Source organism: Danio rerio, chromosome 2, assembly GCF_049306965.1.
Source record: "Danio rerio strain Tuebingen ecotype United States chromosome 2, GRCz12tu, whole genome shotgun sequence".
Classification (NCBI taxonomy): domain Eukaryota; kingdom Metazoa; phylum Chordata; class Actinopteri; order Cypriniformes; family Danionidae; genus Danio; species Danio rerio.
The window spans coordinates 52,978,151-52,994,808 of NC_133177.1; the positions used below are offsets into that span (position 1 = coordinate 52,978,151).

Sequence of the window (16,658 nt, forward strand, 5' to 3'; positions counted from 1 at the left end):
TTGCCTTGGTAAAAAACAGCGTATTTAATTCGTTCATTCAGAGAGTCTCTCAAAGCATGCGTCTGTGACCAAAATGCGACCTACGGTGAACAGTAGCAGACTCCGAAATAAGACGCAGATTCAGAGTTCCACATGAGGTTATTAATTAGCAAATAATATAAATATTACGAGAGTAAACATTAGGTGAGCAGGTTACATTGTAACCCCGTGTCCTAACAACATGCTACGTGACGAGATTTGCAGTGATTAGCAATTTGGCTGTTTGCACCAGACGAAAAACGACAGAAATTTAAATACAGCCATTCAGAAGCACAGAATATGCACTCACTCACGAAATGATAAGGTTTATGATCTAATTAATACATATTAAACCTCTTTAACTTAATTAAATGTACATGCTGAATCACTGATATGTGTTGGATTACACTAAGTCACAGTTCTAAAGTTTAATTTCAAACATTTTATTTTATTTTCAAGATCTGAGGTGAACTATCTGCTGCTGCTTTCAGTAGTATGGCAATAAATGTCATGTAAAATGGCATTCAAACTCACATTAGTAGCATTTAACACTGAATAAAGCACATGAGCTGTACCCGAGGTGATAATTGTCAGTTTTCTGTTGTTCAGCTGTGAGAAATAGAAGCTGTTTCTATTATATTAATTCGAGGTATTGGTTAGAACAAAAACTCCTTTTAAGATGTTGCCTTTAGTTAGAACACAACTTAAATCAGTCTTTAGGCTCGACAGTCAGACTCCCCCCTTTTGGTTCTCACTCTGGCAACCTGCGCTTACGTTTGTTTTGATCCAGGAATGCAATACCTAGTTTAATCACTGGGTGTCAAAATTACATACCGCACCTTTAAACAGTTTTTTCATGGCATGATTTATGTATATGATGTATGCAATAGTTAATATTGTTTACATGGCAGAGGTTGTGCTCTCTCTCTTATGTCACTCGCTCGCTCGCTCACTCATTAACATGCTTAAATACTTTTGCTAAATGACAATATAAAGGCTTTTTTCTGTCCTCGTATATGAGATTTTAGGTTTGGGACTCTGCTGAAGTCTATTCTAAAATGAAAGCATCAAAGTTGACGTCATTCGCTACTGTTTTTTTTATGATTCGCAACTCGCATTGACAGCTGAAAATCCGACCTGCCTGCTATCAAATTAAGACATATATCTGATTCATTTTGGATAAATTTTCACATATGAACGAGTCCTGAATCTTATCTGAGTAAATTGGAATCCATGTGATTTTTTTTTCCTGCTTACACGTACGTGAGCTATATCCGGAATTGGGTCACTTAAACCATGCAGTACAAAAGCAGTCTTAAGTCACTGACATTATCTTCAGCAGGTATGGTGTGAAAACTCTAATGGCGGACGGCTGCTTCTCACTCAGGGCTGTTTATGCTAATGAGGGAGAGGTCATTTCTAATGAGCGGGGCTTTCCCACTCTAATGAGATGTACAAACTGAGAATGTCAATCAAAGTGTTTCTGCAGGCAGTTTTTATGTGATAATTAATTTTTAATCATTAAAGGCTGGCTGTATTCACACACTGTTGCCTCACAACTGTGTTTGAACCCCTTATAAAGTGATTTCTGCATAATCGGTCCCCTTTAAAAGCATGTGTTGCAGTTAGATGGTGTACATGAGCGATACGCACCGGTCACCTGCATCTGCCTGCGGGCCAACAGGAGTCTCTGCAGGTCCTCCTCCTCCGCGATGATGTGTGTGTCCAGCGGCAGCTCCGAGTTCTGCAGGAGTGTGGGACTGTAGCGGCCGGAGTCATACTCAGCCTGACTCTGCTGGATCAGATCCTCCTCTGTCAACACGGCCTCCGGGGCTTCATCTTTCTCTCCCTCCTCCTCCTCTCCTTTCTTCTCCTCCTCAGGACTGCTCCTTCCAGAACGCTCAGCCTCTTCTCCACCCGTCCTCCTGCTCCGTCTGTCTTCATCTTCCTCTCTGTCTCGCTGCTGAGAAGAGCTGCCCGCCTCTTCGTCTCCAGACCCCGCTTCTCTAGAGCTGCTGGGAAATATAACCAATGAATCACATTTAAGGTATGTTTGCAATGCAATTTGTTTTATTATTTAGGAGTTGGAGATAAAATCGTGGTGTATGTTTCATTTTATACATAGTTGAATTATTAGCCCCTCTTTTTAATTTTAATAACTCATTTCTAATCACTGATTTCTTTTATCTTTGCCATGATGACAGTACAGAATTTTTGACTAGATATTTTCAAGATACTAGTATTCAGCTTAAAGTGACAATTAAATTAGGCATGTCCCGATCAGGTTTTGTTTCCCTCGAGTCATTTAATTGATTATCTACCAATACCGAAACCCAATCCGATACTTTTATAATACATTTAAAAAATTCAAATCGAGGTTCTTGGTGCTCCATAAGCATAAGAAATACAGAGTTCTCTACAAAGGCGAATCATTTGTGCTATCTTGGCTATGATGTCCTGTGCTGTTGTCACAGGGCATATTTTCTCTCCTCTTCAAACCTCCTGCAGTGTGAGCGGACTCGTCTTCGGTTGGGTTTCCTTGCTAAACTCACTGTATTGTGTCGGGTGTGTGTTTTAAGGGTGCCTTATCAAGTTTGTTGTGTTAAAATGTAGCCTTTTCCTTTCCACCTCTTGCAATCCCAAGTTTACATATCTCACAGTTAGCTATGGCAATGTTGTCGTCATCAACTGTACATTACCCCCGGACCGCAGACATACTCGCCCTTTTCAGCTTCAAGCTGCTTAAGTCTTCTACTTTGCTGGCATTTAACCAATAGTGTCTCTGCAACAAAGTAATGTCATGCCACATGCGTTGCTGTTTCTGTGTGAGTCAAGAAAGAAGTCTAACTCTGTGACACCGCATAACCATAGATGTTAAAAAATAATCACATATATATATATATTGTTGAGTCCTAATCGGGAGGTAACGTCTGATTCCGATAGAATCTGAAACCGCATGATCGGGTCCGATTTCATATCACGTGATCGGATCTGGAAATCCCTGATTTAGGGCGTACTCACACTTTGTACAGTTGCCTTGAACTGGGCCAAAGCACGCTTGTCCCCCCTACCGTCTCCCCTGACGGCCCGCACTCACATTACATTAGGGCCTGGGCACGCCTACGTCATCTATACTGCGCTGTTCAGTAGAGAAGCGCTCTTGCTCAGCAAATGACGCTTGTCCCCCCTGGTTTAGTCGTTTGATATGAAATGACACGCAGTCAAATATTTCGCCGAACAGGTCAGCCACTTTTGACCCTCATAAACTATCATGAAGTCCTCGTGCTGCAGGAATTAGGAGGTTTGCTGAAGGCGCAGCTATCGTGCAGTGAGTTCATTGAACAGTAAGAACGATTAATAAATCCATATGAAACCTTAAAAGTCACGTCTCGTCTTCAGTTTCGGGCTCAGGCGCGCTTTGCACTCACAGTACAAGCGTACCGCGCCAAAGCCTAAGTGAACTGCACTCTGGCACACCTCTTCCAACTGGGCCAGGGCCCGCCAAGTGAACTGTGCATGAGCCAGATTCAGAGCACTCACACTTTTCAATTGAACCGGGAAACGGGCCTTGGCACGGTTCGGATAGCATAGTGTTAGTAGGCCCTTAAAGGCTTAACTAGGTTAATTAGGCAAGTCATTATATAATGATGGGTTGTTCTGTGGACATTCGGGAAAAACAAACCTTGCCCAAGGGGGCTAATAATATTGACCTAAAAAGTTACCAAAAAATTTTAAATTGCTTTTATTCTAGCTGAAATAAACAAATAAAACTCTCCAGAAGAAAAAATTTAAGGAAATACTGTGGAAAATGACTTGCTCTGTTAAACGTCATTTGGGAACTATTAACAAATTCAACAACAAATCAAAATTTACAGGAGGGCGAATCATTTTGACTTTAACTGTACATGTATATGTAGTATGTAGGGATACCGCACATTCACACAACCTCCCAGTTGAATCAATTATTAATCCAAATTCCCCCTAAAATCCCACTCATAATCCTGTACATTCAGACAGAGGTGAACTGACTCACATGGGCTGCTCTTTCTCCAGCTCCTCTTTGATGATGGGGAAAAGCGGTTCACTCTCCACACCCTGTTCCTGCTTGAGTTTATACAGCTTCTGCCGCAGGACGTCCTGATGACGCTCTCTCAGCCTTTAAAAACACACACATTTAATTCAATACATCTTTATTTCTACAGGCTTTTCTCAGTGTAGACTATGCCAAAGCAGCTTCACATAGATGAAGAAGAGAGTAAAAGCCAGAGTATTTTAAACTGTTCAGTTCAGGCACTGTTGAAGTTCAGCTCAGATCAGTGTAATCATTGTGTCCGCGGTATCTTGAGAAGCATTTAAAAGTCTTAAATGCCATGTTAAAAGGTATTCAATTTTGTATCATTCTTAATTATAAAATGTAAATATTACAACATTTATAAATATTCTGTAACTTAAATTTTCCAATGTTACTGGTTAAAACCTAAAATGACGAAGAGGTCTTAAAATATATGGGAAGAGTCTTAAAAAAGGTCTTAAAGGGTACTGAATTTCACTCTTTGATTCTTGTATCTACTCTGGTAATGCAAACGATCACAAGCCTATAGAACACTATAACACTATCTATAAGGTAAAACGTCACTGAACGCTAAACATCTCTCTTTGACACAGTTAGAGTTGGATACACACCTGGCTCGTGCCATGTAGACGCGCACCTGCTGCAGGAGACTCTCCCAGTAGCCGATGTCCAGATTTGAGCCTCCAGCCTGAATCTTACTCTCGATGTTCATGTAAAGGGCCTGAAGCTGACTGTACGTCTTTCCTTTAAACACACTCTGGACATCTGTGCTGACGGAGGTGTTTATGCCCTCACGCCGGTCACCTGACAGCCAAAAACACACAGATCAGGGCTTGCATAGTGGAGAGACCTCTAAATTATGCTGCACTGTATGATATTATTATGAATGAATGGACATTGTATAGGAAATATATAAATCATTTCAAATCAATAATTACAAATCATCAAGACAAATAAATTTAATTAGCAGTGTTTCGTGAATTAGCAGATTTCAAATGAGTTAATGAGAATGATTATTGCGCAGAGTAAAAGTGGTTTTCAATATTAATAATAATAAATATTAATTAATAAAAATAGATATTTAAACAAAATAATTAAAGATGCATTAAATTTAAACATTAATATAACTATAAATATTACTTTTTTAAAACTTTTCTAGAAGTAATTGATTCCTGTCACCAATTTTCACCATTAAAACTTTCACATTATTCTTATATGCTCATTTGTCCTCAGGAAACATTTCTTATTCTGATATATTTAAAAAAAATAAATAAATAAATAAATAAATAAATAAATAAAATAAATAAATAATAAAAAAAAAAAAAATATATATATATATATATATATATATATATATATATATATATATATACACACATTAGTATTTCAATTAATATTAAAATAAATTGTAAATAATTATGAAATTAAATAATTTAATTTCAAATAAAAATATTTTGAATCCATGATGCAACTTTTAGCAATATTTGCTGATACTTCAGAATAGTACTAATATCTCAAATGGCATTAATGGTACTAATATTGATACAAGTTAATATATTATTATTAAATATAAAGAAATGTAATTAAAAATATGTAATTTAATACAAATATTTTTGGAAACATTTTAGGACTATTTGCCGATTCTTTTGAGTGGTACTAAAATATATATTATATATGTCTGATAATATTTTTTTTTCTGGAGAAAGTCTTATTTTGGTTAGAATAAAAGCAGCTTTTAATTTTTTAAAAACCTTTTTTAAGTCAAAATTATTATCCCCTTTAAGCTATATATTTTTTTGATAGTCTACAGAACAAACCATTGTTATACAATAAATTGCCTAATTACCTTAACCTAATTAACCTAGTTAAGCCTTTAAATGTCACTTTAAGCTGTATAGAAGTGTCTTGAAAAATATCTAGTCAAATATTATTTACTGTCATCATGACAAAGATAAAATTAATCAGTTATTAGAGATGAGTTATTAAAACTATTATGCTTAGAAATGTGTTGAAAAAAATCTTCCTTCTGTTAAACAAAAATTGAGGGGAAAAAATAACAGGGAGGCTAATAATTCAGGGGGTTTAATAATTATGACTTCAACTGTATGTACTAATATTTCACTGCTATTTCAATTAAAATTCATTAAAAAAAATAAAATAAATACAAATATTTTTGTAATCCATGACGCAAATTTTAGAATTATTTGCTAATTCTTCTGAATGGGACTATATAAACTCAATAACAATTCAACAATTATATTTATTTTGACACATTTACTCTAATATAAATCGTTTTATGTTTAAAGCAGAAATATTGAATGTGTAAATGTGCTCATCACCTGGCCCTTTCCCTGACGCCTCCAGTTTGCGCAGTTTGCTGATTTCATCTTCAGTAATGGTGGTCATATCCCTCCAGAAATCCACATTCTTGCCACATTCCAGCTCCATGTACACCTTCAACCATAACACAGACATTAAATTACACTACACTCAAAAACCAACCAAAACCATCACTTATGTTATACAAGAAATACCGTTACTTTAAATATTTACACAACAATTATTGCAGTCTTTCTCACGACTCACCTTAATGTCCTCCAGCAGGTCTTCCATGTCTGTGACGGTCAGTCCGTTGAGGAAAGTGTACGGTTCGTGCATCTCCACAGACAGATCGTCATCCTCAGCGCTGATGTATTTCGCCAGCAGGTCGATGGGTTTCGCTCGGCCGTCCCGGATGCGGATCTTAGACCTGTGTCACATCACATTACAGTAAACATGTTCAAAATGACATCAACAAATATCTGTATTCATAAAGAGACACTGATTCAATTCCAGATGATTTGTATAGCCCTTTTTCCTCTCTATAATGTAAAGGGAGTGACCTGAGTTTGGCCTGATGCAGATGAAAGTTGTCCTCTTGCTCCGCCCATGTTTTGAAATGCTCCGCCTCTTTTTCTCTCTGCAGCATCTCCAGCTCCTGCTCCCGCATGGCTTTCTCCCGCTCTCGCTCCAGACGCAGCTGCTTCACCTGAACACACAGCGCATGCACATTTACAGAAGCTCTGCTTTTTTAGCTTTCTCCAGATAAAGTGACGGACAAAAAGGAAGTACTTTTTCTTTTTCTAAACTTTCAATATCAGAGTACTTTTATTTTGGGAAACTTTTACTTTTCTACATTTCACAGTGTAGTATTGTGTATTTTATTCAATTCATCTTTATTTCTATAGCGCTTTTTTATAGTAGGTGTCAAAGCTGCTTAAAGGTTCAGGACACCCTGGAGAACTTTTTTTTATATATTAACAGATTTGTGTGTGTTGAGCATCAGTTAACACAATGTTAGCACCTGTCAGCTTTAATTGTGGGGAAAACAGGATAATTTGGAGCTTTTGTCAGCTCATTTCAGCTTCCGGGTTTAAAATGATTTTTGGGGCGGGATCAAAATCGGCGACGAAGCGCAGTACTGCAAGTTCAATGATGACGCGTCGGTTTCTCATTATTATTCATAGCGGAGTTTTCTTATCCTATAAGAAGAGCCGGCTGCTTAATTATTCATGAGAGCACGTGCTTTCCGAAGGCAGACCTGCCAGTTTCAAGCAAGCTGTGAGACACAGACCAACGGCACGCAGCCGTTCATGAAGGCTCGTATGTGTTTGTTTCCATGATCCACCTGGTTTGTTGCATGTTTTTTCCCCGCGATCCTGTCAGGGCCGATCATACAGCAAAGCTGTGTGTGTGCTGCAAGCATTTTTGTCGGGAGAGCAGTGCGAGAATTGAAGAATGGCGGACGTTGACTTTTATCAGGAGTTCGTTCACATTCAGACACATCGCCGTGCTGTAGTGTTTGCCTAAATCCTCTGTATTACCAGCAGGGCTAATGGTTAAAATAGACAGGTCAGGAGACCTGCTGCACTGAGTCTGCATTCAAGATCTATAACTTAGACCCGGGGATCGAGGGAGAATCCTCATTTATAGTGTTTACATGAACACACTTATCTTTATAATAATATAAATTGTGGTTATGTGTATATGAAATTATGAATAACAAATGTAGCAGGGCATTAAATTACTCTTTATTTCTTTGCATTTTAACTTTGTGAACTATAAACTCATGCGTCTCCTCACGGTTTGTGTCTCAGTTTGTGAGCTAACTGTCAACAACAGATATTCGCTCCCCTTCTCCCCTGCTGGCCACGCCCACTCCTGCCCGATGCTCGTGGAGCTCCACGCCCATTAATCATGCATCTTATGAAAAAATTCTGAAGTAGACTTTAACCGAAAGTGGGGGGTGTCATGGCCCTTTAACATAGAAGTTCAAGTACATGTCATTCTTTGGTATGGTAAACTGAAGAAGTTCTGCTCACAGTTTCATTCAATTAAATTCATCTGTATTCCTATAGCACTTTTACAATGTAGTTTGTGTTAAAGCAGCTTCACATAGAAGTTCTAGTAAACTGAAACAGCTTCAGTCCAGTTCAGTGTGGTTTCATTTTCACTGCTGAGAATCCAAACACTGAAGAGTAAATCCATTGATGGGCAGCTCCACAAGTCCCAAACCAAGCAAGCCAGTGGTCACAGTGAGGAGGAACAAACTTCACCAATTGACGAAAGTGAAGGAAAAAAAAACTAAAGAGAAACGAGGCTCAGTTAGGAATGACCATTTCTCCCCTGGCCAAACTTCTTGTAGCAGTCTAGGCGCCGGACACACGATTCCTGAACTATTAAATTGTTTTCAACTTCAGTTAAGCATTCATCAATTCAAATGATCAGTTCAGAGCAAATCACCAGTTAGATATTTCAAGCTTAAGTGTACTGTAGTGCATTAATTAACATTTTAATTTAAAATCTAAACTTCGTGTTAAAATATTACATGCATTTGTTTTCAGACGCTTTTATCCAACGCAAATAACAAAAGAGGATGATATAAACGTCAAATCACCAAAAATCATTACCTTATGTGCATTCATATGAATCTTAAATACATAAATGATTATATACACAATTATTCTGAATTCTACAGTAAATCAAAATGTTTTTCTTTCTTTATTTTTTGTGCTCTTTTTTTCTATATATTTTTTATTCAACAATGAAAAACAACATACCAAAAAACTAAACGAAAAAATAAAACAGGCTATTATTACAAATGACATGTTCCTAAAATATGCAAAGGAGAAAGATAAAACTCAGCTGCTATAATGGATCATAAAATTTTTCATAGTTCTCAAGTGTAAAAAAACAACGAAACTCTTTTAAAACCACTTCTGTTTATAGTTTATTCTATCAGATTAACTAAAACACTTGACATAATTGAATAATAATAGTAATAATAAATCAAGTCTTTCTGATTTCTGTAGCAATTACTTTTCAAAATTGAAAACCTAATAAAAAAAAATGTAAACAAAAGAAAAAAAAATCTATAGAAGTTTGGTACCTTTTGCAGTTCCCTGCGGTTTTCCTCCTGGATGTGTTTATTTCTGTCCTTCAGATTTTTTTCGGACAAATGGCCGATGCCTTTCTTCTCCAGAGCCTGAGAAAAACACACACACACACACACAGTAAGTGAATTAATCCTGTCATCATCACTAATGTGGTATGTGCACGTAGACTTTTAATTTTCAGTCAGCCAGCTCAAGCGTTTCCAGTGAACTGTCGACCATTACAAAATCGCCACGTTTAAGATTTGATTTCTTTAAAGGGTCACGAAACACCAAAACACATTTTTTGAGCTGTTGACAGTCGTATATGTGTCCCCCACTGCTAAAAACACTATTAGGACACCTATATTTCACTAAAAAGTGTAAATTGGTTGTTTTTTCATTATTTTAAGCAAATTCGTACTTCCTGTTTGAAACGAATTTTTGAAGCTGCGTCACGGTCATGACATAATAGCGTGTATTCCAGCGTGCAGACTGGGCGTCTGTGCCAGAGTGAGTCTTATTACGTCTTACAGTGTGATGCATTAATGCATGAGTAAGGCTTGGTTCAAACCAATCAACGCGCTCTATTGTGCAACTTCATTAATATTCATTAGTGTCACCGTGTTTACACCACAGAGACGCCACGTGTAGTGTTGCTTTTAACGCAAACAAGCGTGAAGTGTTGCTTTTATAGTTTGCTGCTATTAAGTTTCGTTTTCATTTTCTCTCTGTGAGAGCTCATCTGGAGTCACGTGTGGATTAACAGTGTACGCGATGCTCGACAACAATAACTTACGTGTCTAAGGAGGATTATTGTTTACCTGAGAGCTGTTCTCATCTGCAAACGCTAAAATCCGGATTCGCTTGTAGTATTCTCTTCATGAAGACGCGGCTCTAGTTGCTGGTGATTGTCCTGTCTCTACAGATTTGGTAAGTGAGCGACCAGTGCTCTTTGTTTATTCAGTTTGTTCATATCGAATTAAGTTAACTATTGCACTGAGTGCAACAATGTTAGCACCGCATTTTGTGACCGGAATAACACACGAGGCTTTCTGACACTACCTGCCGTGTGCATCTAAGTTTCCGGGAAATGCTGAGTTTTTTTTTCTCTCATTCGCCGTGCGGTATCAAACATTGCATGAAAAATACATGCTTAGAGCAGATCCTCGAATCAAATATCTCGTTTGTCGCGAGCGGCATGAATTCCCTGAATGAAAGAGCCAAACTGCAGTTAAAGTCCAACATTTTATAATTTGGCAAATAATTCGACTACAGATGTCCATGTAGGTTAAACACCATCACTTTCTCCTGTATGTATTTTGACTGAAACTCGCGCGTGCCCAAATAGACACTCCCACACCCTCCCACTTTAGTTCCTCCGACACTCCCCCCTAAAACAGAGTTGGACACACCCACTTTTCTGACTTTTTCCAAAGTGTGAAAGGTGTGAAAACACTCTGCTGAAACGAGGGGGTCTCATGGCCCTTTAAAAATAAGTGATCTTCACTGCCTGATTGATATACGATATAAAGTGGGTCTCAGAATGTACAAGAAGCCCTGCATTAAATTCCATTTCCCCCCGCCGTGTCTTTAAAATATGAACATTTATTTTACCCCAGTATTTTCGATTGAGTTTCTGTGCTCGCCTACTGCTATTAACGGCGCTAGCGGTGACACGGTCTTTCATGTCATTTTATGCTTGAACAACTAAATGAATGCTGAAGTCTATTTAACTGAATGTGTTGTAATTACATTACAACATCGATGCTGTAAAAACAACCTTGTAAAATTGTTGCCCTACCGAAGTTTATCGGTAAGGAAAAAACACTAGCTGTGCATATACCGTATATCATATCTCTCACCTTCTGCCAGATGAAGGTCCCGAGCAGGTTGTTATCTCCAAAGGGATTGTCTGCATTGGTGTAGCCCATGTACTCTTCGCTCCAGCCCATCTTCTCTCTCTTCTTCCTCTCCTTGGCCTCTTTCTTGGCCAGACGTCTGGCTCTCTTCTCCTCCGGCGTCTCCAGCGCCTTCATCAGATCCCTCTGTTTCTTCTTCTCCTCTTTGGAGGATGAACCACCCTGTGTGGACTTTCCTCCATGGTCAGAGTCGGAGCTGGAGGAACTGGAGGATCTGGACTGTGAGCGTCTGCGTCTGTCTCGATCTCTCTCTGGGCTGTTTCTTCTCCTCCTCTGGTCTCTGTGTCTCTCTCTGCTGGAGCTCCTGCTTTGTCGTCTCCTCCGTTCTCTCTCTCTGCTCCTGCTGGTTTTGGATCGGTTTCTCTCCCTGCTGGAGTTTGTGCTGGAACCTGAAGAACTTCTGCTCTTTCTTCTCCTGCTTCTGCTGTCTTTTTCATCATTGTGTTTCTTCTTCAACGCCTGTTTCTTCTTATCATGGTAGTCGTCATCTGAAGAGCTAAAACAATAAGAATATGATTCAATCACATATAAGGGTCAGATAGAGTATTAGGACATTCTCTTTGCTATTTCTGCACAGAATTTTGTCAAAGAAAAAAACGTGGATTTCTGCAGAATGATTTTGAGAGTGAAGGAACTAAAAATGTTATGTATGCAATGACATATAATAACTTTTAATGTTTACAATGCAAATCTAATTAGATTCTCACTTGTTTGGTAAACAAAGCAAGTCTCTCATATCATAGATCTAGGCCTGTCATGATATCTAATTTTGCTGTATGATATATTGCACCAAAATATATTGCGATTAATGATATTATTGTCCTTTTATGCCACTCATTATATAATGCCAGAATGACAATATAATATAATCATGATGCAAGTACACTCTTTCAAACAGTTAATATTTTATTCCTTAGAATATTTCATTTAATTATAGCCATTTTAACTATTTTTTTTATATTTTAATATTATTTTTATTTAATAATGAGTCATTGGGATTAGAATGTGAAAATGCATTTCCTAAATAAATAATAATAAATGTTGACAAAAAAGTGCAAGGTAAAAAGTAACAGACACTGTGATATCTACACCCATATATATATATATATATATATATATATATATTCTGTGTACAAAACTGGCAAAAAATAAGTAATAATATACATAATATTTGGGGCGGCATGGCGGCACAGTCACCTCACAGCAAGAAGATTGCTGGGTCAGTTGGCGTTTCTGTGTGGAGTTTGCATGTTCTCTCTGTGTTCGCATGGGTTTTCTCCGGGTGCTCCGGTTTTCCCCACAAGTCCAAAGACATGTAGTAGAGGTGAATTGAATAGGCTAAATGGGCTGTAGTGTATATGTGTGAATGCAAGAGTGTATGGGGTTTTCCCAGTGATGGGTTGCAGTTGGAAGGGCATCCGCTGCGTAAAACACATGCTGGATGAGTTGGCAGTTCATTCTGCTGTGGCTGTTGTTTTCTATATGAGGTTTTTAATTCCTGCACTCTTAAAATCAGCAGATTTTTTAAAACCAGAACAAAAAGAAAAAGCACAAAATGAAAAATAATAGAAGTAATATTTTCTACATTTTTCATATTGTCTCACTGAAAAGAAACTATGTTTAAGGATTTATGTACAATACGGTTTGCATGGTCATATTTTCAGTCTTTTAGCAGATATACGTAGAACTGTCACAATAATCAATATATGGAATATATATATATATATATATATATATATATATATATATATATATATTTTTTTTTTTTTGCTAGTAATAGTAGTTTTAACTTCAAACTACTTATTTAAAATGAGCTGAAACAACACAATTCTTGAGACTTCATTGTTCAATCCACATAAATTTGTTTGGAGTGTTAAGTTAACTTAATTGATTTGTATTGGAACAATGTGAATGAATTGTGTGGAACCCTGCATTTTTTCAGTGAACTAGCAGATGTAGTTTCAGTTGTCAGACACCCACATCAAAATATACTACAGTCATTTATAGTAAATACTATTGTGTTTTTTAACCATACTAAGACTGACACCACTAATAGAGATAAAGCTAACCTGTTGCTAGAATAGTTTTTTATATATGGGCGATATATGTTGCATCACCAAAAATGACTGAAGTCATGTCCATGTGTTGTGTGATAAGTGCATATATTGAGTGCAGGAATTAAAAAACTAATATAGGAAAAAAATATTTTTAAATGTAATTTAAGGTTTAAATTGCAAACGTAATTAGATCCACTTGTTCTGTAAACAAAGTCTCTTATATCACATATCTACTAAAAGACAGACAATATGACCTTACAAAATGTAATGTACAAAAATCATGAACAGTTTTTATTCAGTCAGAAAATATGAAAAATTTATTAAATATTATGTATTCATTAATTTTCTTTTTCGACTTAGTTCCTTTATTAATCAGGGGTCACCACAGCAGAATGAACCACCAACTTATCCAGCAAACTTATCTGTTTTAAGCAGCGGATGCCCTTGGCTTCTAACTGCAACCCAGCACTGGGAAACACCCATACACTCTTGCATTCACACATACACTACGGCCCATTTAGCTTATTCAATTCACCTGTACTGCATATCTTTGGACTTGTGGGGAAAACGAGAGCACCCGGAGAAAAACCCATGCAAACACAGAGAGAACATGCAAACTCCACACAGAAATGCAGACCTACCCAGCACTCTTCTTGCTGTGAGGTGACTGTGCCACTGCGCCACCATGCCGCCCCAAATATTATGTATATCATTTCTTATTTTTTGCTATTTGTACACGGAATTTCGTAAAAGGAAATCTGCTGATTTTTGCATAATGATTTTGAGAGTGTAGGAACAAAAAACTTAGTATATGAAATAAAAAATAATAAGTTTTTACGTTTAAATTTAAGGTTTACAATGCAAATCTAATCAGAGACTTCATCTACTAAATACAAAAGAAGACATTTAGAAAGGTTGGACTCCTGCAACCATTGACATCCATGGCATCTGTTTTTTTCTACGATGAAATCAGTGGCGCCCCCAGAAAATTTTCTTAGGGGTGGCCAAGTAAGGCCACAACAAATCTTGGGGTGGCACACAAAAAATTATGAATTGTGTATATATTGTGAATAAGGAGTAATGTTATATTTTTGTTTTTGGTAAAATAAATAATGAAGTTTTAATGAATTCCAATAATTACTCTTGAAATATTGTAATTTATTCCGCAAGTACAAGTGCAAACCAAATAAAAATCAATATTTAGTCTAAAACCTCTTTCAGGTAAGTTATTTCTTGTACAACATGCAATATATGCCATGTCCAACATTAATGAATTATGAATAATGAATATGATTAATGAATGAATTAATAAACCAAACAAAACCCAAAGAAATTTTGAAAAGCAGATTTCAAAATGCATCTAGTTATTTATTTTGGATTTGTGGTTTTCAATCAGATGAAACACAACTTTCTCATTTCAAAAATAATAATTTCTTAATAAAAAGTGTGCAATCTCAGTGAATCAGCTTCGTCAGTGGCGCTGATCAATCCACAATAATTTAGTGGCTGCATTTTATTTATTCATTTATTTATTAATATCAGCAACTATCATATTGGGGTGGCCAGAGTTTACACAAGGGTGGCCGTGGCCACCCCTGGCCACCCCTTGGGGGCGCCCCTGGATGAAATTCGATGGTAACAGGTTTTTTGCTTTCTAGCTAGCAGTATCTTCCTTTAAGGTTGAACTGTAAGTGTCATGAACAAAACAAAACTGGTTTGGAATTTTTTTCTATTTTTAATTGACAATTAATCCTCAGTAACGTTACCAGTCTTGACTGTAGCCAGCCTATTTTTGATATGCTTTTGTTACTACTTATTTTAAAAAATATTTTTTGTGTTTACAATATCAATACGTACAATATAACATTAGGGTGAATTGGTTTTATATTCACACATTCAGACTTTCTCCTTAATAATATAATTTCAGAAAATATATTATCTGCATATTCATAATAGTGAAATCATGTTAGTAGCCAGGCAGTGACTATCAAAATAAAACATTGTTCAGTCAATTAAATAGTGTTAATGTTGTTTTTAAGTCATATTGACATGCGATTTCAGGCCGAATATGAACTTTGCCTCAATCAACAAAACATACAGTAACATGTGTACGTCAACGTTTATAAAATTGCCATAAGACAAGACTGGGTGTTGCTCAGTAGCTTTAGGACAAAAACTGGCCATAGTGAATGTGCGTGAATGAGAATGTATGGATGTTTCCCAGTACTGGGTTCCAGCTGGAAGGGCATCCGCTGTGTAAAACATATGCTGGATAAGTTGGCGGTTCATTCTGCTGTGGTGACCCCTGATTAATAAAGGGATTAAACTAAGTAAAATTAATAAATGAATGAGCTCTACATTGTTTATTACGCTACTTTGACTACTTGGTCTTAAATCGCATGTAAATATGACTTTAAAACATATTCAGCAATTTATAATTTTACTGTAAACAATGTTGTACTTTAATAGTCGTTGGCTGCTAATGTGATTTCACCATTTATAATTTCCAAATAATACTTCTCTGAAATGATATTAAGTAGAAAGTCTAAAATGTGCGAATATAAAACCAACTTTACTCCAATAACTTCGACGTACCCCCTGTTATTGTATACACATGTAAGTATATATTTACTATTAGGAAGTACCTGTCTCTGTTTCTTCCGTGTGTGTTTCTGTGCTGGCGGTCAGAGTCGCTGGAGTGGCCGGACTCTCTGCCTCTCTGTCGGCTGGGGCCCGCGGAGCCCCCGCTGCTCCTGGAGCCGCCGCTGTCGGACCGCGCTCGCCTGCGGGAACTTTTCACCGGAGAGCGGTTGCGACTGTGTCTGTCCCCGGGCGAGCGATCATGTCTAACAACACGGGCTCTTTCTCGAGAGCGGGACCGCGATCGGCTCCTACGATGCTTTTTCGATCCCATGTTTAGGGGTCCTGACTGTGTCGCGTCGCGTAAATAGGTACCGTTAGTTTACGAATGTTTTTAATACGCAATAAAACTCTCAAATTGATCACGTGATAAGCTTATGATGCAAAAATTATATATATATATAAATATATATATTTTAATTTTATTAAGTCAGCAACAACTAAATTTAAAATGTACACCAATTTTGATTTGCAATTCATATCAGGCAATGTAAAGGGCACCTCATGTGAGGTCCTTTTAAAAGCGGATTGTTGACTG

At 37.2% G+C, this 16,658-nt stretch overlaps 1 protein-coding gene across 3 annotated transcripts in view; it reads right to left on the bottom strand.

Moving 5' to 3' along the window:
• The window catches only part of cactin, a 475,834-nt gene extending 459,414 nt beyond the window's left edge, over positions 1-16,420 (bottom strand). The window contains exons 1-9 of one of the 3 annotated variants that reach the window (XM_073910400.1): positions 16,126-16,398; positions 11,367-11,919; positions 9,519-9,614; positions 6,973-7,118; positions 6,677-6,839; positions 6,430-6,544; positions 4,702-4,894; positions 4,052-4,174; positions 1,576-2,030 (exon numbers count right to left, since the gene is read on the bottom strand). In XM_073910400.1, coding sequence (XP_073766501.1) covers positions 1,625-2,030; positions 4,052-4,174; positions 4,702-4,894; positions 6,430-6,544; positions 6,677-6,839; positions 6,973-7,118; positions 9,519-9,614; positions 11,367-11,919; positions 16,126-16,394 — 2,064 coding nt within the window. In that variant the 5' untranslated portion in view covers positions 16,395-16,398 and the 3' untranslated portion in view covers positions 1,576-1,624. 3 annotated transcript variants of the gene reach the window in all.
• Between the last annotated feature and the right edge of the window lie 238 nt (positions 16,421-16,658).